Below are 23,680 nucleotides of genomic sequence, written 5' to 3'. Positions count from 1 at the left end.
AAAATTGATCGCATGTGCAATTCCAGGTTGTGCAGTTAAGTGTTGCCATCTAGGACACTGGCAAGGCATCACTATCGGCCGGAGCTTATAGCGAGAAGTAAAAAGAGAAAAACAGAAAAATCCTGCGTCCAGTATTTTTTAAATTCAACAAACCTGAGCACCATTGCATTGGTCTGGGCAAAGTACATGGTGGTAGCATAGTGGTCACTGGTATTTTCCCCAGATGACTATGTTAGTAAAAGGTACCATTTCCCTTCTCTACCAGTATGTGCGACTAGGTAAGGGTTTCCTATTATCAAGCCTCCTTTGTCGAGTGATCAGTGGTAGAGGATACACCACCATTGAGTACCTAAAGAAGGGGCACAGTCCTTAGATAGCAAGGAGGTTCATTTGTCTCATGCAACAGGACCTGAGTGTGAGTTGGTATGTATTCATCTGGTCCTCTGAAAGCTGGAGTAGAACTTCTTGCCTCCACCAGACTGTGAAATTAGTAGAATGCAAGGATCCAGTGGGATATCAACATTTACCCCTTAAACCATTACTTTACGTAATAAGATTAATGTAAAATGTGTTATTGCTTTATACTACAGTTACATTGCTTGGCACCTTTTCATCCATGAGAATTGTGGAGAACGGAGACTCAAATTGGATGAGGTCAGGCCAGTTCATCTGCTACACATTTTGGTGGTTGAACAACCAAATCCTCTAGAAAAGTTGAAGTTCGCCACCATTGCCACTCGTGAAGTTGTTCCTTGCCGATGGCGCAGGATGATCTCTGCAGATGTTTCACTTGCAGGACTTCTGAACCAACATTTTGGTAGCAAACTCCCACCTAGTTTGTTTTGCCATGTGCATCGTCCATCAGTTACAATTTTCCATTTTGTTGTAATTAATAGAAGGCTTTCATATCTGTTGGCAGCATTCAGGAGTCAGAACTTTGGCACTCTGCTGCTCTTTTTGTACAGGTTACTTCAGGGTATAGCATACATTTGTGGATACAGCCAGCTTCTAACTTTTACTGGTGCCCAAACCAGCAACACCTTCCTTGCTTGCTTAGCACGAGTATGCTAGTCTGCTTCATTAGTAAATTCATCTTTCCATGTAGTTACATCACTGGATTAGTAATCTGGAAGGCCAACTTTTCAACTCATTCAAAACAAAATCATACACAAGAGACAGTGCTCAAAAACAACAAGGGATTAAGCCAGTCACTGTTTATTAAATCTGATTATTTGAAGTATATTTGGAACTTTGACAGTTTCTTTCCTGTTCTGGAAAGTAATCTGCAAATACTGTTACCTCACTTAAATCTGCATGTCACATAAACAATTGATACAGCATATGAAAAATACTAATAAATAGGTTGCATTTAGTGTGGAAATTATGCAGTTTAAAACATAAATGAACCCAGTGATTAAAAAAAGGACCAGGTTACACTTAGGAGCTCTGCATATTCGGTTATTCAAGGCAGAGCTGACAAGTTGTAGTGATGGGAAAAGATTGTATTGCAATGGACAATAATAGTATTATTCTCATTCTCCCTAGTTAGGGATGTGATTTAAAGTGAATTAAATACTGTAAACAAACGATTACAAGATCAGCATTATCATGCATCCATTGAAGGCCATAACTCTCACTGTATTCACAGGTCAAATCTTGATAATAGCCCTTTAAAATCTAGCATTTATTGGTAGGAAATCCACCTTACTACTTAGTCTTAGCAATAAGTGATTGCACAATATAAAATTACAATTATTAACTTATGGACTGCAAGATGATTTTGCACTACAGAACTACAAAACAATTGGACGTGCCTTGGTATTCATGCAGAGGAGCTGTAGAGTGGAAAATGGTCCCAAGATTGGATTCGAAACGTGGCCCTCTCAACACATCAACTCCCAGCACATCAAACCCCAATGTATTATTTCTTTACATGCAGAAGATGAAGAGGCTAGAAGATCCCATATCCAAGGGTCTACTGAAATTAGGCATAGAAGGTAGTAGACACAGAGGAAGCTTAAAATAATTATTTATCCTGCTCCAGATGGTTGAGTTAGTTTAAAAATTGATATCTGAAAGAACATCAAACCATCTACAAAGTTGGTCCCACCAACTCAGCCAATTCACCATACCACAGGCTTCCATTTCTAATGAATTAAAACAATGCTTCAGCTCAATAGGAATTCCAAATCTAAAGCCACCATTGTTTAGTTAAAAATAACATGACATATAAAGACAGAGAAACCAAATTACAAAGTAGAATATACGCCAATCTGTCAGAAGATTATGATTTGAACAAGAAACGTATGCAAAAGACTTCATTAAGGCAATTTGCTCTCTTATCTCACGTCACTTTAGTTGTTTGAGATCAAGACGACAACAACTTCCTGCTTTGTAGACTAAGAGTCACAACTGTTGACACAGTAACAGTATTACAAGGTGAGACAGTCCCAGTTCATTTATAACAGGGAGCAGTAACCGCCACATGCTCTATCCTGACCGGATGTGCTTTCAGATAATTTCATGCTTTTGTTGTGTCCCTCAACCTGCCATAGTCCTGGTGTTTGTAGAATTTTTTCTACCACTTCTTCAAATGCACAATCCACTCCATCACAGGTCTTAGCACTGGCCTCTGAGGAAACAGCAACCAAATAATTAGGCATCTCCCGGCTGGAAATAAAAGAATCTAGCACAAAAGGCAATTTTTACTACAGTGAATATTTTTTCTTCCTTGCTGCATTCGTGGTAATATACATACAAAAAAAAAGGTCCTAACAATCACGAATTTCACAACGTTTATCTAACCCCTAGCAATCGGAAAGAGAAAAAAAAAAGCTGCATTTAATTCAGAAAACGATCAGGGAAATTCCTCTCAGACTCCCCAAAGGTAGTTTTTATTTTCTCTTTTTACATGAATGTGTGCATTTCTGACTAAACCAGAATTTATTACCTATCCTAAAATTAATCAAAGTGAATGGTGCAAAGTCCAGAAGGTAACATCATCTCATCTAAACAACAGAAAAAAGAAGAGAATTGTGGATGCTGTAAATCAGAAACAAAAACAAAATTTGCTGGAGAAACTCCACTGGCCTGGCCGTTTCTGTCGAGAGAAAGCAGAGTTAAATGTTTCAGAATGTTGACTCATCTTTCAACAGATACTGCCAAACCTGCTGAGTTTCTCCAACAATTCCTATTTTTGTTTCATAATCTCAACTAATTCTTACCTTTAGGTTTTAGTTCTAGCAGTGAAGGAAGTACAGTAAATAATGTAGTATAAATGATCTGAAAGGGTTAACATCAGGAAGAGTACGATGAGCACCACACACAATGTATTGATGTCAAGACAGATGGAAAGACAGAAGTTCTTGTGTAAAGTGCATATAGCGCAATTGTACAAGAGAAAGTCTTATTGACTGTACCCGATTCTCAAAATCTCTACCAACTGAACCAAAGTGTTGAAGACTCCATTCACCATGGACACTATAAAGATGCGATCACAACGAAGAGAGACAAATAAAGATACATGCCAACAACCAATGCTGTTATTCCCTACATTGCAAGTGATACGATTGCCTTACTTCCTTGTTTTGAAATGCTCCAGTGATTTCAGGTGCTACCTCAATTGACATCAGCTATTTAACCAAGTCCAATGGAACTCTAACGTAATTTTGTAGCTCCTTTGATTTAATGATTCCTCCTACTTAAGTAAACAGTGCTATGAGATAGACCAGGTAGATTGTGGGTTATTAGTCCCATTCTGAGCAATAAGATCATGTGGTCCATGAGGGTGCCTCCGACATTCCATCATGGCTGATATTTTTCTCAATTCCATTCTCCTGCCTTCTCCCTGTAACATTTGATCCCCTTGCCAATCAAGAACTTATCTATCTCTGTCCTAACACACTCAATGCCATAGGCTCCACAATTTACTGTGGCAGTGAATTCTACAGGTTCAGCACCCTTTGGCTGAAGAAATTACACCTCATTTCAGTTCTAAAGAATCATCCTTCACTCTGAGGCTGGGTCCTTGGATCCTAGTCCCTCCTTCTAATGGAAGGATCTTTTCCACATCCACTCCATCCAGGCCCCTCGGTTTTCTGCAAGTTTCTCAGTGATCCCCCTCATCTTTTTAAACTCCATCGAGTACAGACCAAGAGTCCTCAACCACTCCTTGCATGACAAGTCCTCATCCCTGGAATTATTTTCGTAATCGTCCCCTGGGCTGCCGTCCAATGCTGGCACATCATTCCTTAGATACAGGACCCAACACTGCTAATAATATTCCAAATGTGGTCTAACCAAAGCCTTGTACTGCTGAGGCTGTAAATCTCTGCACTTGTATTCTAGTCCTCCTGTAATGAATGCTAACATTGCATTTGCCTTCCTAACCGCCAAATGAACGCCCATGTTAACCTTTAGAGAATTCTGAACTAGGACTCCTATATTTCTTCATGCTTCAGATTTCCAAAGTCTATCTCCATTTGTAGAATAGTTATGCCTTTGTTCTTCCCTACCAAAGTGCGTAACTCACACTTTCCCACATTTTATTCGATCTACCATTTCTTTGCCCATTCTCCCAGGTTGTCTATATCCTTTTGCAGCCTCGTGTCCTCAACACTACCTGTCTCTACACCTGTCTCTGTGACATCTGCAAACTTAGCAACAATGCTCTCACTTTCTCCATCCAGATCATTCATGTGTAATGTTAAATGGTTGTGGTCCCAACTCTAGTGCTAATATGAAAAAACCCTTTTATCCTCACTCGCCATCTTCTGCCAGTCAGCGAATCCTTTATCCATGCCAGTATCTTTCCCCTAACACCATGTCCTCTTGCCTTATTTAGAAGCCTCCCGGAAATAGATCATGTTCACTGGATCTCCTTTGTCAAACTTGATTGTCACCTCCTCAAAGAACTCTAACAGATCTGTCACGCATGATGTCCCCTTGATGAAGCCATGATGAGTCAGCCCTATTTTACCATGCACTTCCAAGTACTTTGTAATCTCTCCCTTAATAGCCATGCTTGCGCATCTCAAGAGGAATGGTAGGAGTCTAACAACTGCCCCAAGGATCCCTATGCGCAGGAAGGGAAATGGTCCCAACTTGCTGAACTGCAATGAGTTTTGGAAGATTTTATACACACTGCAGAACATCAGGGAAAATAGGACTGACTTTAGCTCAACAACAATATCCTTCATCTTAACCCTCTTCCTTTTCCTATGTTTACACAGTTCAAGGTTCACAAATCAGGTCTTCCACACGACAAGCAGTCATTCGAGTAATAGAGGGTGGCCAGATCAAGTGGAACATAATGTCTTGAGGGCATGTGATGAAAACTGACTTGGCAAAAACAGAACTGGAAGTGGAAAAGAGCAAGACAGAAAAGCCCAAAAAACGTAGAGCTTACCGATAAAAAGCATCGAATGTTTTCTGGCAAATCTCAGTCCTTCACTGCGATCAACTTCACGGTTTTTCTAACCAAAAAAGGAAGTTTTAGGCAATTGTTAAAGCTATAAATGTATACCAAGTTTACTAAACAAAGTAGATTTATTGTCAATGTTAAAGGGCACTAAATCTATATTTGGAATTTGCTAGTGAAAAGAGATGAAGAAAAACAGTTTTATTCTCCTATTATTTTCTGGTCTCCAATACCAATGAAGTAATCAATGCTACTTCGCCAGTATGGAAGGTTACATTCACAACTCGGCCACTATAATCAGCACTCAAATCTAGTTTTTAACTTCAGCTGCCTTTTTAGAAAACACAAAAGTGACTTCATGACTAACTTCACCTCAGCGGATGTACACAGATGAAATTATCCATTATAGCTGTTACAGTACTAAAGTTAACCCTTTGTTTCTATCTTCTTCAGCTGCCTGTAGTCAAAACTAGTTACAAATTCTTTCCACACCATAAGTAGGTAAAAATGCTAGCTTTCCACCTATTATTTTCCCCTGCAAAAAAACAAGCACCTTTTCTGTTCATCTCAGGTTCTTCCAAAGCTTCAGTGATGCCATCCTTCTCCCAGGTACACTATTAATACTTTGGCCTTTAGATGGCATTTGCTGCATGAGGAATGAAAGCGTTAAAGCTGAAGGGGTTAAACACAGTTTCAGTTCAAAGTGTTTGAGTTGAATAAAAGTAAGTGGTACAGTAGTGTAGGTGTACTCAAAACAGCCAGTTCAGGAAGTGAGCGACACAAACAAGAATGCAGTCCAGACAGCACAATCAGCAGAACAAGAAGTCTTGGATGGACACAAGCAATGCCTGATGTATGCACTGTGGGAAATAAGTGACATCTAGTTACGATAAAGTTGTAAATTGATCAGATTAGAAATTGAGTAAGTGACCAAAGATGTACAAGGGATGAGATCTTGTGTAGCAGCTTTCCTAAACTTCAACATTAACATGTTAGGACCGACTCTTGCGTCAGTTAATAACAGACAGTAACTTATACCCAAGTCTCCTGGTGGCTTGTCAAGTTGACATAGAACCAAACTTGCCTCTTAACATCCCAATTGTTCCCAGAGACAAATCACATGTCTTACAATCATTCCTTAAAATACTTTCCATTTCTTCTTCAATTTTACCATTACATGTTTTTAAGTTGAATGACGGTCAAAAAAATTATAAACTTTACACATTTCCTACATAAACGGATATACAATTAAAAACTATCACACATAAAAGGCATTTGAGAGCATTGATATCTTTTGCAAATCAATATTTGGAAAGGTGCTGACTTTTTCCTTTATACTAATCCATGGGATGTGGGAATCTGAGGTTGGCCAACACTTTCTGCCTGTCCCGCACTTATTGCCTGCTCCAAGTTGCCACTGAGAAGGTGGCGATGAGCTGCCTTCTTAAAGTGTTGCAGTCCACATGCAGTAGGTTGATGCAAAGCCTTTGGGACGGAATTCCAGGAAGTTGATCGGTGAATCCCATGTATGTCCAAGTCAAGATGATGAGTGGTTTGGAGGGGAACTTGCAGGTGGTGGTGTTCCCATGTACCTGCTGCCCCTGACCTCCTACATGGATGTGGTTGTAGGTTTGGAAGGTGCTGTCTGAGGATGTTTGATGAATTTCTGCACTGCTTCTTGCAGACAGCAGCAGTGTGCACTGATGGTCAGTGCTGGAAGGGACAAGGTGCTTGTGGTGCCAACCAAGCTTCTCAAGTTTTATTGGAGCTGCACTCATCCAGGAAAGTGGGGAGTATTCCATCAACTCCTGGCTTGTGCCATTCAAATGGCAGACAGGCTTTGGGGTGTCAGGTGGTGAGGTATTTGCTGCAGTATTCCTAGTTTCTGATCTGGTCTTGTAGCCACTGTTTATGTGGTGATTCCGATTGAGTTTCTGGTCAATTGTAACCTCAACGATGTGGATAGAGAGTGATTCAGTGACAGCAACATTATTGAATGTCAAGGGGCAGTGATTAGATTATTTCCTACTGGAGAGGATCAAGGCCTAGCATTAGTGTGGCACAAATGTCACTTGTCAGCTTAGGCCTACATAATGTCCAGATCTTGTTGTATTTGAACATAGTTTGGTTTGGTATCTGAGGAGTCGTGAATGGTGCTGAACATGACAAACATCCCCACTTCTGACCTAAAGGAGGGAAACTCATTGATGAAGCAACTGAAGATAGCGGACCTAGGACACTCCCCTGAGGAACTCCTGCAGAGATGTCCTGCAGCTGAGACAACTGACCAACAACCATAACCGTCTTCCTATGTGCCAGGTATGACTCCAAGCAGCAGAGAGTTTGCCCCAATACTTGTTGTTTCCAGTTTTTCTAGGGCTTCTTGATGGCATCAAGTCTGCATTGACCAAGTGTGCTAAGGGCCATCAGTCTGATTTCACTTTTGATAATCAGCTCTTTCCTCCATGTTTGAACCAAGGCTGTAATGAGATCAGGAGCTGAGTGGCCCTGGCAGCTCCCAAACTGGGCATCACTGAGCTTTAAAATATTGTAAAGATTTACCTTATCAATCTTATTGCCAACAAGCATCTTTACGATTCCATGTTTAGTGCTGAAGGTTTCCAACTCATTCAACCAATTATCGAGCTTGCCAAAAGTTTCTCTCCTCGTAACATCATACACTGTAACAAACAATTTAACTTTAGAGGAACAGTCATTATAAGCTAATCTACATTGTACAGAAACTTTATGTCTGAACAACTTTTCTTTTAACTTGTATTCCAAGAAGGAATAGTGTCATTCCTTCAAGTGTCACTGGCGAGGCCAGTATTTGCTGCCTCGTTTTTAATTGCTCTTAGGAAGGTGGTCGCAGTTTAAATATTCAATATATTGCCTATAAATTTTGTAAATATCCATAAATTTGCATTGTAGTCCTTTCTTACTAATGGAGCAAAAATGGAAATCCCTTACTCTGATAAGTAATCTCAAAAATTCCACATGCAAAACTTCTAGTTTGCTTTGGCCAGTTAATATTAATGTGATCTTTGCAATTACACAGAAACATAGAAGATAGGAGCTGGATGCAGCCATTCGGCCCTTTGAGCCTGCTCTGCCATTGTTCATGATCATAGCTGATCGTCTCAACTCAATACCTAATCCTGCTTTCCCCCCATAACCTTTGATCCCATTCACCCCAAATGCTATATCTAGTCACCTCTTGAATACAATCAATGTTTTGGCATCAACTACTTCCTGTGGTAATAAATTCCACAGGCTCATCACTCTTTGGATGAAAAAAAAACTCATCTCCATCCTAAATCATCTAATGGAATCCTCATACTATGACCCCCGGTTATGGATACACCCACCATCAGGAACATCCTCCCTACATCTACCCTGCATAGTCCTGTTAGAATTTTATAAGTCTCTTGGAGATGCCTCCTCATTCATCTGAACTCCAGCGAAAACAATCCCAACCTAGTCAATCTGTCTTCATATGTCAGACCCACCATCCTTGGAATTACCACTTCAAGTTTGCTGTAAATAAATAAATAAATAAAGTTTATTACTAGGTTTGTATTGCTTGAGTCATGCATTGTTTATGAACTCTCTTTCCTTAAAATTGCTTGAGAAACAAGCAAATGAACTCAACTTAAGTGCACTCCAGATCATTACTCCCTAAAAATGATATACAGTATCATCACAATTCAGTTAAACATTTTAATGTGTTGTTTTACTTGTTCTTGGAAATCAAAGAGAAACATCAGGCATCTTTTTCCTGCATCAAATTTGATAATTAACATACAGTAGAAAATAGAACAGCTGTGACCTTATTCTCTTGGAATAAGGTCACAGTCTCTACCAGTCTACCAGTCTCTAAATTTATAAAGATTTTAAGGGAGTAGACATAGAGCAAGTATTTTCTCTTGTAGGGAAAGAACAAAACTAGAGGCTGTCAGCAAAAGGTAGTCACCAAGAATTCAGAAGAAATTTAGAGTTCCAGGCTCATTCAGCGCAGAAACAGGCCCTTCGATCCTATCACGCCAAACATAATCTCAAACTAAACAAGTCCCACTTGCCTGCTCCTGGCTCATATCTCTCCAAACCTTTCCTATTCATGTACTTATCCAAGTGTCTTCTAAACATTGTAATTGTGCCCGCATCCACCACTTCCTCAAGAGGTTCATTCCACAGACGAACCACTTGGTGTGACAAATTTGCCCTCATTTATTTTTCAAATCTCTCTCCTCTCACTTTAAAGAAGTGCCCTCAAGTCTTGAAATCCCCCATCCGAGGGGAAAGACATCTACCATTAACCCTATCTATACGTCGCATGATTTTATAAACTTCTAAGGTCACCTCTGAACCTCCTATGCTCCAGTGAAATAAGTCCCAGCCTATCCAACTTTTCTTTATAACTTAAACTTTTCATACCAGGCAATGTCCTGGTAAATGTCTTCTAAATGCTCTCCAGCTCATCAATATCCTTCCAATACCAAGGCAACCAAAACCGGACACAGTACTCCAGACAAGGCCTCGCCAATGTCCTGTACAACCTCCACATGACTTCCCAACTCCTATAATCAGAGAACTGAGCAATGAAGAGAGCATGCTAAATGACTTTTTTAAACCACCCTGTCCATATGTGATGCAAGTTTCAAAGAACTATGTACTTGAACTCCTAGATCCCTTTGTTTTACAACAATATGCAAGGTCCTACCATGAATTGTTTAAGTTCTACCCTGGTTTCTTGTATCAAAAATGCAATACCTCACATTTATCCAAATGAATTCCATCTGTCATTCTTCAGCCCATTGACCCATTTGATCAAGATCCCTCTGTAATCTTAGAAAACCTTTTTCACTGTCTACTATGCCACCAATTTTGGTGTTGTCCGCAAACTTACTAACCATGCCTTCTATATTCTCATCCAAATCATTTATGTAAATAACAAAGAAAAGAGCATGAGTAATGAATGCAAGGTACTAAATTGTTATCTCAAAATGGGGAAAAAAGTTTGCACTTGGATAGTGATGTGGGAAGAGTTGCGTCTTCTACAGTTAGCGAAAAGACTTGTATTTAGAAAATACTACATTTAACCTAGTTTTCTAATCAACTTCCTCAGAGATTTTATTACACACCTCTGGAGCAGGTGTGACTTAAAACAAGGTTTTTTGGGCCAGGGGTAGGGATACTACCACCACACCACAAAAGGGCCCTTAAACTTGTACTTATATCCCATGTTTCTCAGGAAAAATTGCATCTTTATAGCCCATGACTTGACCTCGAGAGTGGTGAGAGCCCCTAGCACTGGTTGAGGTGAATATGATAAGTGCATTTAAAGATTTGCATTTGACAGAATGAGAATAGTAGGTTACATGGATAGAATTAAGGTGGGAAGCAGAAAAGAAAACTCAAGAGAAGCATAGAGTCCTAGAGATCTGCAGCACAGTGCAAGAACCTTTGGTCTATCATCTCCATGCTGTCAAAAACAACCACCTTACTATTCAAATCCCCACGTAAGGTTCTTGCATAGATATGTAGCTTGTGTTGTGGATGAGGTTGTTGACTTGGTTGCCGAGCTGGCTGGTTATAGTTCAGATGTGTTGTCACCACGCTAGGTAACATCATTCGTGCGGCCTCTGATGAAGCCATGTTTTTCTACTCTGCTTAATATTTACACGATCCAGTCTGTTGACGTGTTTTGTCATTTCCAGTTCTGTTTTTGCAAGGATTTGTATTTTGGGTCTAGTTCCACATATTTATTTATACCAGTATGGGTGGAGAAACAGGCCTCTAGGAATTTCTGTGCGTGTCAATCGTCGGCTTGAGCTAGCATGGTCATGTTGTCCCAGTTAAGCTAATGGCTTTCATTGCCCGAGTGCACTGAAATGAGGGCAAGTTTGTTGTGTCATTTTGCAGCTAGCTGGTGTTTGTGTATCCTGATAGTTAGTTTCCTGGTTCACCACCCGTAATGCAATCAATAAACATGTGGAATTAGACCCCATATACAAACGCTTGCAAAAATGAACTAGAAATGAAAAAAACACCTCAACAGACTGGATCATATAAATACTAAGCGGAGTACAATTACATCGCTTCAATCACCTCATTCAAGTCCCATTTTCTAGCACTTGGCCCATAGCTTTGTATGCTTTGGCATCACAATTGCACATCTAAATGCTTCTTAAATGTTATGAGGGTTTCACTTGTTGGGTGGAATCATCCCGTTCTGTCCCGTATATTCTGTCTACGATTACAAATGGTGCAGTGTTGGAGCTACCAGCAACCACAATACTGGATGGCTCAAGATCAACTGTCAGGCACTGCTGGTAACAGAAATACTTCAGTGCTCCTTCTCAGTCCACTCGGCAAGTTAGCTTAGATTTTGAGACTGGCTACGAGGAATACTTGTATCAGAATGCAAAGTCTTAACAGCCTGGGAAGCTTCATACAACAGCTTTTAACTTCAACATCATTCCAAACTTTAAAAAAAGATTAGTCTAGACCATGCAAACAGACTTAGATAATGCTTACATGCTGTAGTGAAATGCAACGTTGCCATGATTTCCGAGGATCATACGCTGCTCCGAGGGAGGCAACTGGTAGTGAGTTTAACTCAGCTAAGGAGAGGGTGAAAATATTATCTCTGGATTGTTAGTAAGAGATCCAGATAACATTCTGGGTTCAAATCCAGCCATGGCAGATGGTGGAAACCGCCATATTTACCTGGTCTGGTTAAAAACTTGAGTTCTGAGGAATGGTCACCAGTCCTGAAATGCTAACTCTGTTTTATTTCTTCACAGATGCTGCCAGACCTGCTGAGCTTTTCCAGCAACTTCTGTTTTTGTTCCTGTACTAACATGTGCTGGTATGATCCCACTGCACTAACTGCTATACAATGACTTTACAGTGGGTAATTTCAGTTACAAAGCACTTCTTTTTTTAAAAAAGGCCAACTTCATTGCAATATCAAAGGTTTGGACCATCGTGCCTCTTGCAAAATGGAGCAAGACAAAGATTGAAAATCACACAAAACCTCCAAAATTGATAGACACCTTACCTAAAATAACACCTTGAGCACCTCTGTAATAACTTGGTGTTAATGTCCGGAATCGCTCCTGTCCAGCTGTATCCTACCAAAGCAAAATCAAAATCTGAAATATAAGGCTGAAGGAATTTACAATGCAAGTGAACAACAATTATGATAATGCAAAGATGTGGCTAGATCAAGTTAGCAGAAGGGCACCATTCAAAGATGGACTTGGCTAATCCAAGATTATCTCAAAGCTTCAAGGTAGTATTCAAAACATTGATATACATTTTAAATGTTAAGATGCACGTCTGGGATTTTCAACATATTCAAACATTTTAAGTTAAATGTGGAGAATACATTGATCTGACACCATTAAAGTCTGGGAACAGCGTAGTTTTCACAAACTAGGGCAATTCTGGACATTAATAATGTGAAACAAAGAGTGAGACAGTTAGAAATCAGGAAAGCAAGCTTACAGAGTTTAATTCTTGAAAGAGCAAGGAAAAACTAAAATAGGATTCAAGGGTTTCACAATTCTCATTTTTGGTTACTTTCTTTAAAAAAATTTTTTTTCCCTTTTCTACAAAGTGGGAAGGTGATGGTCATTCAAACATGGAGAAAAGAGCTGAGTTCCAGAGATGAGGTGAGTGACAGCCCTTGATATCAGGGCTGCATTCAACTGAGTGTGACATCAAGGAGCCCTACTAAAACTGGAGTCAATAGGAACCAGCAGCAAACTTCCCACCGATTGGAGTCACACCTTGCACGTCAGAAGATGGTTGTGCTTGTGAAAGGTCATTCATCTCAGCTCTAAAATATCTCCACAGGAGTACCTCAGTGTAGTCCCCTGGGCCAAACCACCTTCAACTGCCTCAGTGGCCTTCCTTCCATCATAACTTCAGAAGTGGGGATATTCACCAAAGATTGCACACTGTTCAGCACTGTTCCCACCTTCTCAGATACTGAAGTCGACCATGTTCAAATGCAAAAGACTTGGACAACATCTAGGCTTGAGCTTATACTTGGCAAGTAACATTCTTGCCACACAAATGCCAGGCAATGACCATCTCCCGTTAGAGACAACTTAACCACTGCCGCTTGACATATTACCATTATTGAAACCCCTACCATCGAATCCCTGGGCATTATTATTGACCAGAAATTCACTGGAGTTACTACATAAACACAGTGGCTATAACAGCAAGTCAGAGGCTCACCTTCTGACACCCCAGTGCCTGTCCATTAGCTACCAGGCACAAGTCTGGAACATGACAGAATATTCCCTACTTGCCCGGATAGGTGCAGCTCCAAAAGCACTCATGAAACTTGGCACCATCCAGGACAAAGCAGCCTGCTTGGCTGGCACCACGTCAGCAAGCAATCACTCCTTCCATCACCAAGGTTCAATCACAGCAGTGTGAGGGGCACTGCAGAAATTCCAAGATCCTTAGACAATACCTTCCAAATCCATAAATCGCTTCCATCTAGAAGGGCAAGGGCAGCAGATACATGGGAACACCACCACCACATGCAAGATCCCCTCCAAGCCACTCACCAACCTGACCTCGAAATATCTTGCCATTCTATTGCAGGGTCAAAGCAGTATTGCAGGCCTACCTACAGCACATGGACCGCAGCAGTTCAAGAAGGCGGCTCACCATCACCTTCTCAAGGGCAACACGGGATGAGCAATAAAAGCTGGCCAGCAACGATGCCCACATCCCACGAGAGAATTAAAAATAATAAATGTCCATTTTAATGCAAAAAGATGACCTACTGTGTGAAGTTTCCTTCCTCTCCACATTCAACTGTCTAAAAATAAATACTGTGCATGTGGAGAGGTGTTTCAAAGAGTTGAAAAGTGAAGAAACAGAAAACTAAGCTTTAATCTCAAACTCAATTCAAGACACCAGCCACTGTTTGCAAGATGTATTTAACTGACTTACCCAGATTGCAAGCTTGATACTGTTGTCATCAAACTTCATGGTTTTCACTTTAAAGTCAACCCCTAAAGGAAAAGGTTGCAAGGAATCACATTAATACATTGACATTAGAAAATTTGATTTTTGAATACCTTGAGATATTACAGACTAAGTAAAATAATGTTTAACCTCACCAATAGTTGAACCAATTTCAGAGTCAAATGTGTCATCTGTGAACCTTAGTAGAAGGCTAAAATATAAAAAGATTTTTTTAGTGATGCACAAAAAAGTGTATTGCTGTAATTTCTTTTAAAACCAGTAGCATACCGAAAGCACCAAGTATGGAATTTCAAAAAAAAAAGCAATCAACCTGCAGCATGTCTCTAAGGGGGCATATCCCAATTACTTCTGTAAGTCAAAGCTTGGAGACCTCCACCTACCAACACCACTCGCACAAGTAGAACTGGGGTACTGATGGAAGTTTAAGTTATAAATTGTACAGGCTTGCAGGATTGCTTTGTCTAACTAGAACCTCTACACTGACTGAAGCAATGCCTTCAAGGATTGTCTACAGCAGGAACTGGAATCAATGGATCCAGGGCAGCTTGGTGCTGTAATTCACGCTAGCTAGTCAATCATTATGATTACGCTTTTGACTAGTGCAAAAATGAAAGAATCAGATATTAAAATCAAAGCACACAAAGATGAGTGTCTAGTGTACATTACCTGCTCTGTCATTTTGAGATCATTTCTCTCCACTGAGAGAGTCATCCATTGGTCGCCAAACAATTGATAACAAAAGGTCTGGGTTCTCACTGCGTGGGCATTAGGGACAAATATGGGTTTTTCTCCCAGCAGGGTACATTCCTGATGAGGCAATACTTGTGTTATACATTGCAACAAAGAAACTAGGTGTGGAATGTGTAGTCTGTTGAAAGATCCAACAGACATTTAGTACAGATAGCTGCTACATTCACATGTACAAATGTCTGGGCTAATATTACACTATGCTTCTAATAGCTTGTCATGCTGCAAGTGATCAGAGTCAAGTTGGAGTCTTGGGTCTTTATACCATTAGGCCATGCATAAAGATACAATAACGGTAGCATCAGCGGGTGTCAAAGGTATAGTGACTATGAGACATACCTCAACAAGAATCTCCCGCCAAGAAATAAATTGATAATTAGGTGGTTAACTTTGATATTTGACAAACTGCATCTGTAGATGCACATGACCCTAATATCACAATAAGGCACACATCAGAAAGAAAATAATGCTACGTAAATCACTTGGGGGTGAAAAAGCACTTCCAGAAATACTTGAAACCAACAACTTAAGACTATCCCGGCAATGAAGAAGATCAAAGAAGATGTGCAACAGTGAACAATATCGCGTTTCTTTTCACAGTTGTCTCATCTACCTCCATGTGATTCTTACAGCCAGAATATACACAGATCAATTTAACCAGGTACCCTTATGGTTTTATCATGCTGTTACTCAATACATCAAATGCCCTGTAGAAAATTAGCACAAGTAGGGTTTCTGCGATAACAAAATGTGTAGCTGGATGAACACAGCAGGCCAAGTAGCATCTTAGGAGCACAAAAGGTGATGTTTCGGACCTCGACCCATCTAGCTTTTGTGCTAAGCTGACGTTTCAGCTAGCACAAAAGCTAGATGGGTCGAGGTCCGAAACATCACCTTTTGTGCTCCTGAGATGCTGCTTGGCCTGCTGTGTTCATCCAGCTCCACGTTTTATTATCTTGGATTCTCCAGCATCTGCAATTCCCATTATCTCTGGACATGAGTAGGGTTTACTTCAGCTGTACAACGTTCTGCAGATTTTACATAAATCCACATCATATCCTATACATTGATTAATATGGAGCTTTCAGGAGAGGAATGGCGTTCCCTGGACAGCAGATTATAGATCTCTAGGCCATCCCAAAATGGTGTCCATGTTTGTTTTGCCCTGGAATGCTATGTATTTGAGTTACAGATCATTATTTCAGTTGTTCCATTAAAAAGTGTACAATCATTGAACAACTTACTAAAATATGCAATGCAGTATTTCATTCATAAGGTTGGAATGCTAGGGAATCCCAGGAGAATGTTCATATCAGCCAGATGCTCCCTACATGAAGGAAGGTTTAAAGAAAGTGAAATTATATAAAGTGAAATGCAGGAATACTTCATTAAGAGGTATCAGCTTAAGTGAAAATTCAACACTCTTTTTTTCAATTACATCATTCAAGTATTCCTTCCTGAATGCAGTAGTTCTTTTTAATGTACTGTTCCACTGCCATTGATCTTTCTATACAAGCTGAGAAGTTATGGGTTATACAACAGTATGGAGTGCATCACACCACAGCTATTTCCTCTAATACAGTTTATGAGACAGATAACACAGTGTGGAGCTGGAGGATCTCAGCAGGCCAGGCACCATCAGAGGAGCAGGAAAGTTGCCATCTCGGGTCAGGACCGTTCCTCATGAGACAGAGCCCTGGCTGTTTCCCCTCACACAGTGCAAGGATCCTAGTCCAACTGAAGTAAATCTACTGATACACCCAACTGGCATCCATCTGAATTTACAAGTCGTTACCATACACTGCTTTAGATTTGGGAGAGTCGCATAAAAGGTAGAGATAAACAACCTGGTAGTTCAGCATTATTAGCCAGCACACTGGAAAATTTTTGAGCACTTTTTTGGAGTGAGCGTTTTAAGGCTTTTTATATGCATGTAAATAGAAGACAAAAACACACAGTCAGCCATCCAGTCAAAAACTGCACCAGACAGTTCAACTCTCCCTGTTTAAAACACTGAAATGTGTGCTCAAGTCCTTAGAATGGAATTTGACCCTGTGCTCCATGACATGGAAGTGAATGTGTGTCATCTCTGAAACAGAGATGTCAGCTTGAAAAATATATCAGAGATTCAAATGCAGTTTACATCCATTGAACAAAGGACAAATAAATTAATGAAAGATGCTCGCCTCCCACTGTCACTCTGACAGATCTGAGCGCTTCATGCTCTGGGAAGATACTAGGATCTATTTCACAAGACAAGTTTATTGCTACAGTCGCCTTCAACACCCATTATAAATAAGTGTTTGTTCAATTCTTCCTTCAACTTGGGTGAAAAAAATGTCAAAATTAGTGCAAGATCCAAGTTAACCAGATTGACGTATTTAATAACAGTGTAAATCCAGGTGTTCTATGCACTAGCTCACCAAATACCATGCAAAAAATCCAGACTTGGAGTTAAAAAAAGTAGTTTGACAGTTGCATTCCAACCAAGGTTTAATCTGGGACAACACATTCTGTCCCTGTTTAGATACAAAGTGTAGGGAAACAATGTATGAGTGGCAACTTATTTTAGAATATAACACTAGAAGCTTTTTGGTATAATGCAAAGCAAGATACTAAAAATAGTTCCATGGGAATCAAAACTTAAAACCTAATCGAATGCTCCTAGTCTGGGATTCTGTCAAATTAAGAAGTTTGGCAATATCCTTGCTACACATCATTTAGTTCTTCGAAAACACCAAATTTATTATTCCAGTTTTAAACCATTGTCACCTTGGCTTCCTGACAACACAATTTTGTTCTATTTGTCCTTCAAATGTAAACAGAAATACAAGATAGAATTTGTTATTGTTCCCTTTTACTGAGTACATTACTTCAACTTCATGGCAAAGTAGAGTTGTATATAGGCCAAATTAAGTAGGAGTGACATATTCATTAATGAAGGCTCTTAGTGAACTTGCTGGGTTGTTAAAATGACAAAACAGCAAGGTTTAGGCCATTTTCTTTTCCCCAACACATATGAAGAACCAGATTTATTAAGTCCAATTTACTCTTGCAGATTTGAACTCAATGTCTACACTGAGTCCACTGTAGTATTTCAGCTACCACAAGCTCGCTTAGAACACAAAGAAAACCAGTCGCTTTCAGTGTTCGGGGAATATTTTTGTATACACTCCCACACCCTGCCTTCCACCCCACCCTTCAATGTTCCCATTCATACTCTTTCTTCAAGATCGGAAAATAGGTCTGGTTGGCTCATCTAGGTAGAGTTTCTTGAAATGAAGTACGACATAAATACCAGGGAAGAGATATAGGACAGCAGACATGATGGCATTTCATTTTCTACAGATAAATCTTTAAGTAGCATGAAATCAAATATTCTGTTGATTTTACTGAAGTACTTTCTTTTCTATCCTAATCAATATAGATTTTCTAGCCCACTGGATACGAAACGTTAACTCTGTTTTTTTCCTTCACAGATGCCACCAGGTCTGCTGGGTTTTTCCAGCAACTTTGATTTTATTCTTGATTTACAGCATCCTCAGTTCTTTCAGTTTTTAATTTAGATTTGCTAGATTATTGACTTAGCCAACAGAATTTACTTTGCAGCAAACCTCTCTTTCCCACAGATGGACAATATTTAGGATGCATAACCAAACCATCACTGAAAATTATTTCAGGAATGACACCCACTGCAATGCATGCCAGGCTCACATCTGAAACAGTCAGTATAAAAGTACAGAATTTAAAAAAAGAGGTGGAAAATTAATCCCTACATTAACACCTAGAACCAACTGAAGCTGAGGAGCAGTTCTTGCATGACAAAACTACACATGCGCATGTGTGTGGAGGGGGGCAGGGAGGGATGAAATTGAGATTTGCGTTAATATTGTTGTTTACTCTCAAATTTGCACCTTGATTTATAACGTCTACTCAAAGTCTTCTATCTTGATCTTCATTCTTCAAAATTAGATTATTGATGCAGGAATGTCTGTTAGTGATTGCGAGTTAATGTTGTAAAATGTACTTTGCAGATGAGGTATGGCCTAAAGCAACGGGAAAAAGATGCAGCTTAGACTTACTCAGTTGTTAGTGATGTGGAGTTGCACCTATGAAGAAAACATTGAGGATGCCAAAGCCATTTTAGGCCCACAATCCTGTTCCACATTCAATGAGATCATGATTGACCTGCATCTTAACTCCCATCCCACAGCCTTGGTTCGAGATCCTTTGTACCAAATCCCTAGCAAAAATTTAATACTGAATTTTAAATTAGTAATTCAGCTAGTATTTATTCCGTTCTGTGGGAGTGTGCTCTACTTATCTACTACCTATTGTACTTCTTGACATAATCTCAATTCTAATACAATTTCATAACATCTCAAAACAATAATAGAAATTGTTAGAGAAACTCAGCAGGTCCTGCAGCACCTGTGGACAGAAAATAGAGTTAACCTTTCAAGTCCAAGACCCTTCTTCAGAGTTTCTCTACATTTTAGAGAATTAGGAAAGTTGCTTTCAACAGTGAAGACTAAAGCCAAATGGGTAAGTGTCTTCACATTCAAAACAATAATAGTGTGATGCTTCTACAATCTCAACATATTTTTAAGACAATTTCAAACTGCAATAGTGGGAGGTGAAGGTGTTTGGTGGGTGGAGAATCTGTCTGGATCGATGATTTAAGACTTTTAAGCCAAATTACCTTTTTAAGTCATAAAGGAGTGAGCGAAAGGAGGACTCCAATTCGGAAAGTCAGCGGCACTAAGGGGTGTAAGCAAGAGGAGGAGCAGTTTGAATGAAATTGAAGGTAATTCATTTCAGTCCCCCGCCACCATTTAAAATTCTCAAAGTAGAGATTTTCTATGTTAACCCATTCAGAAACATGATTATGTGCTTCATATTTCTGCAGCAGGTGTGTCCTAGGCTTAACCATCCTTCTTCAGAAGGTATGAAGTGGGATTATTCACTGATGCTTGCACAACGTTCAGCACAATCAGCAAATTCTCAGATCCTGAAGATTTGTGTGTACAGGCAGTAAGATACAGACAATACTCAGGCTTAGGCTGACAAGTGGCATATAACATTTGAGCCAAAAAGTGCTGGGTAACGGCTGTCTCCAATAAAAGTGAGTCTAACCATTGCTGAATTCCCCATGTCCAACATCCAGCAAGTGACCATTGGCCAGAAACTGAACTGGACGAGCCATATAAACACTGTGACTACAAGAGTTAGTCAGAGCTAAGAATTCTGTGGCAAATAACTCACCTGTACCTTCAAGCATGTCCACAATCTACAAGGCACATGTCAGGAATGTCATGGAATACTTGGCACTTACTTGGATGGCAGCAACACCAATAATACAAGCAACATGACAACATCCAGGACAAAGCAGCCCACTTGACTGGCAACCCATCCCCAGCTTTAACATTCTCTCCCTTCAGCACTGGTGCACAATGGCAGTAATGTGTACTATCTACAAGATGCACTGCAGTAACTGACAAAGAACTCCTTGCAACCTCTACCACCTAAAAGGACCATGGTAGTGAATGCATTCTGCACTCCTACTCAAGCCATAGCCCAACTCATGTTTTATACAGTTCTACCATAGCATCCTTGCTGGAGATTGTTGGCCTCAGTTAAAGAAAAAGTATGCAATGTGCCATCTTGCCTGCCTCATCTACCTATCCTGCTATCCTTAGGGATTATGAATGTGCATTCCCAAGGTCCCTCTGTTTCTCTACAATTCTCAGTACTCATCCATTCATTGTTTATTCCTTTGCCTACTTTGACTTCCCCAAATGCACTCTCACTTCAGACTGAATTTAATTTGACATTTTGCCCTGCTGACCAGTCTATTGAAATTGTTCAGCAAACTACAGTGAATCACAGGCTCACCCATTTTTGTAACACCTGCAAATTTTGTTAAATTGTAGCCCCTACACAGCAGTCTCAAGCATCGATTTGTAGCATGAAAAGGAAGATAGCCAGGACTGAGGTTTGCCCAACGATATTGGTAACAGCCTTCTTGAGAAGTATTCAGCAACTTTTTTTCCTCCTGCCATTGAGCCAATACTAAAATCAACTTGTCACTTGTTCATGGATCCTATAACTGTTACCTTTCTGACAGTAAGATGCACAAGTTCTTATCAAAAACCTTGCTAAAATCTGTACCAATTGCATTAAGCGCATTAGCCTCATTGATTCTCCCTATCACCTGCTTTCACAATGCTTGTCCCATCCATTAGTTCATACTCCTCTTCAACTACAATGTCTACATCAAACCCCTCTTTTAAGAAAGATATCAAACAGCTCCAAGGAACCATATCTAAGCCTTCCTTCACACAACAGTGCACATTGAGGTCTCAAGCTGGGGAAATGGTAACATAGTGGCAATATCATTGGTCTAATAATTGAGAGATCAAGGCCAAATTGTCTCAGCTCAGTAGATCAAATCTCACCAGGGCAGCTGGTGTATTATAAATTCAATTAATAAAATCCAGAATTATATTAAAATTGTCTCAGCGATAAATATCAGTAACTGTTAACCATGTTTCACCTCAAGCCCCACAAGTGACTCCAAAGCCACAGCAACATGATTGACTCTTAACTCCCCTCTGAAATTGCCAAAGGTACCCACATCCTATAAAAACTATAAAGAGAATAAAGTGCCCTACACCTATCCTTGAAAAACAGTTTGGGATTTTCCTTGATTTTGCTTGATGTCTTAATTTTTTTACTAACTGCATTCCTAGTCTTTATGTAGTTCTCTCAGATTTATGCAGTTTTGACCTTTCGCAATCTGACAAAAGGTATATTCCTTGCCAATTAGGAGGCTCTAGAACCAAGAGTCCCACCCCTGTTCTTTCTGGGAACATATTAGTTCCGAATTCTCACCAATCTCCTTGAAATGCCTTTCATTCCCCTGACGCTGATTCCAAAAGATAATTCGGCTTTAAATTGATTCAGCATACTCAAATAAAAAATTGGGCAAGTCGTTGCATTCCGAGGACAAGCTTGAGCCAAATCAGGCAGCCATTATCCCAGAGATAATGGGAACTGCAGAGGCTGGAGAATCCAAGATAATAAAGTGTGGAGCTGGATGAACAGAGCAGGCCAAGCAGCATCTGAGGAGCACAAAAGCTGACGTTTCGGGTCTAGACCCTTCATCAGAGGGTCCCAGACAGAAACTAAAAACAGCTTATACAACGGTCATGTCATAAAGCAATTATACTTCTGTAGTCAGCTGAACTATTAACTTCCTTTTTAAAATGTATGATAGAGATCTATTTAGTTTTTAAGTATAATAATTACTCAGGCAGATTTGTCGCCTTCCCAGATCCCCACGTCGAGTGGCCAGAGTAGTTGCCGATGAATTGTAGAGGAGCCTGAAAATGACACGTTGTGTATTGCTTCTCTTACCTGGACTTGCCCACTCCACTTTCCCCAATGATCAGAATCTTCAGTGTAGCGAGAATTCCCTCTTCCATAGTCCGAATGTATCTGGATTCCAAAAGAACAAAGGCGCCGCGTCAGCTGATCGCCCAATTGTTACATGCACTCGTGACATGGATGTTGCAGCGTGAAGATGACGCAGTCGCGTAATTCATTCCCACGGACCTTTAACCTTTCAGTACGGCAGAACTCCCAGTTAGAAGATTCTTTATCAGACTGGCTCATGAACTAAGTAAATCACCAGTTGTGAAGCTCGTCGGTAGTAGAGTTCTGGATAGTAATTGAAAGTAATATCTTTTACTTTCAAACGAAAGTGGGTTTCTCAGTCTTTAATATACAATCTATCTCTTAAAGACTCGCATCAGGCAACTTTTTTTGAAGTATTGTTTTCAATTGCTATCTAGAACCATTAACGGCTCGTAGCAAATTATTTTTAAAGAAATATTGTGTTGCAGTAATTCGCGGCAGGCGTATTTTTTTTAAAGATCAGGATTTTTATTGTATTGCATAATTGTTAAAGGCTGTCTTTCCTTTTAAGAGTATAGGAACTTTTTTTAACAGAGAGGGTATTACAGAGAATGTTGGAGAGCTGGGAATGTGTTGGAAAGACTTGCTATCTAAAGAGTTTGCAATTTTCCTTCGTTTACTAAACCTAAAGTAACGTTGTCATCCAACCTATACTTTAAATCTAATACAAAATAAAAGTTAAATATTAAGTTAAACTATTTGACGAATCACTGTACGTTGTAATGTCATGTCAGAAACAGGAAGGTTTTCTCTTGTAAAGAGCATGTGACCGGAAAGGTACAGGGATATAGAAGACAACAAAATGTGAAGCTGGATGAACACAGCAGGCCAAGCAGCATCTAGGGAGCACAAAAGCTGACGTTTCGGGCTGAGACCCTTCATCAGAAAATGGGGATGGGGAGAGGGAACTAGAATAAATGGGGAGGCGGACCGAAGATGGTGAGAAAAGAAGATAGGTGGAGAGGAGAGTATAGGTAGGGAGGGGATAGGTCAGTCCAGGGAAGACGGACAGGTCAA

At 40.0% G+C, this 23,680-nt stretch overlaps 1 protein-coding gene across 2 annotated transcripts; it reads right to left on the bottom strand.

The window, feature by feature from the left end:
- Positions 1 to 1,199: 1,199 nt before the first annotated feature.
- Positions 1,200 to 22,763, bottom strand: LOC125466380 (ras-related protein Rab-18-like). 2 transcript variants are annotated; one of them, XM_048560805.2, is made up of 8 exons: positions 22,604 to 22,719; positions 16,429 to 16,511; positions 14,572 to 14,627; positions 14,402 to 14,463; positions 12,483 to 12,555; positions 7,982 to 8,100; positions 5,408 to 5,474; positions 1,200 to 2,632 (listed from the first exon to the last, which is right to left on the bottom strand). In XM_048560805.2, the coding sequence occupies exons 2-8, from the start codon at positions 16,455 to 16,457 to the stop codon at positions 2,460 to 2,462; spliced, it is 579 nt and encodes a 192-aa protein (XP_048416762.1). In that variant the 5' UTR covers positions 16,458 to 16,511; positions 22,604 to 22,719; the 3' UTR covers positions 1,200 to 2,459. The 2 variants fall into 2 exon arrangements, with proteins under 2 accessions (XP_048416762.1, XP_048416761.1); XM_048560804.2 differs by lacking the exon at positions 16,429 to 16,511 and having other exon boundaries at positions 22,604 to 22,763.
- Between the last annotated feature and the right edge of the window lie 917 nt (positions 22,764 to 23,680).

Source organism: Stegostoma tigrinum, chromosome 31 (assembly GCF_030684315.1).
Source record: "Stegostoma tigrinum isolate sSteTig4 chromosome 31, sSteTig4.hap1, whole genome shotgun sequence".
NCBI classification, from domain to species: Eukaryota; Metazoa; Chordata; class Chondrichthyes; order Orectolobiformes; family Stegostomatidae; genus Stegostoma; species Stegostoma tigrinum.
Note: the sequence above shows the minus strand (reverse complement) of the source record. Positions and strands in the feature narration are given on the sequence as shown.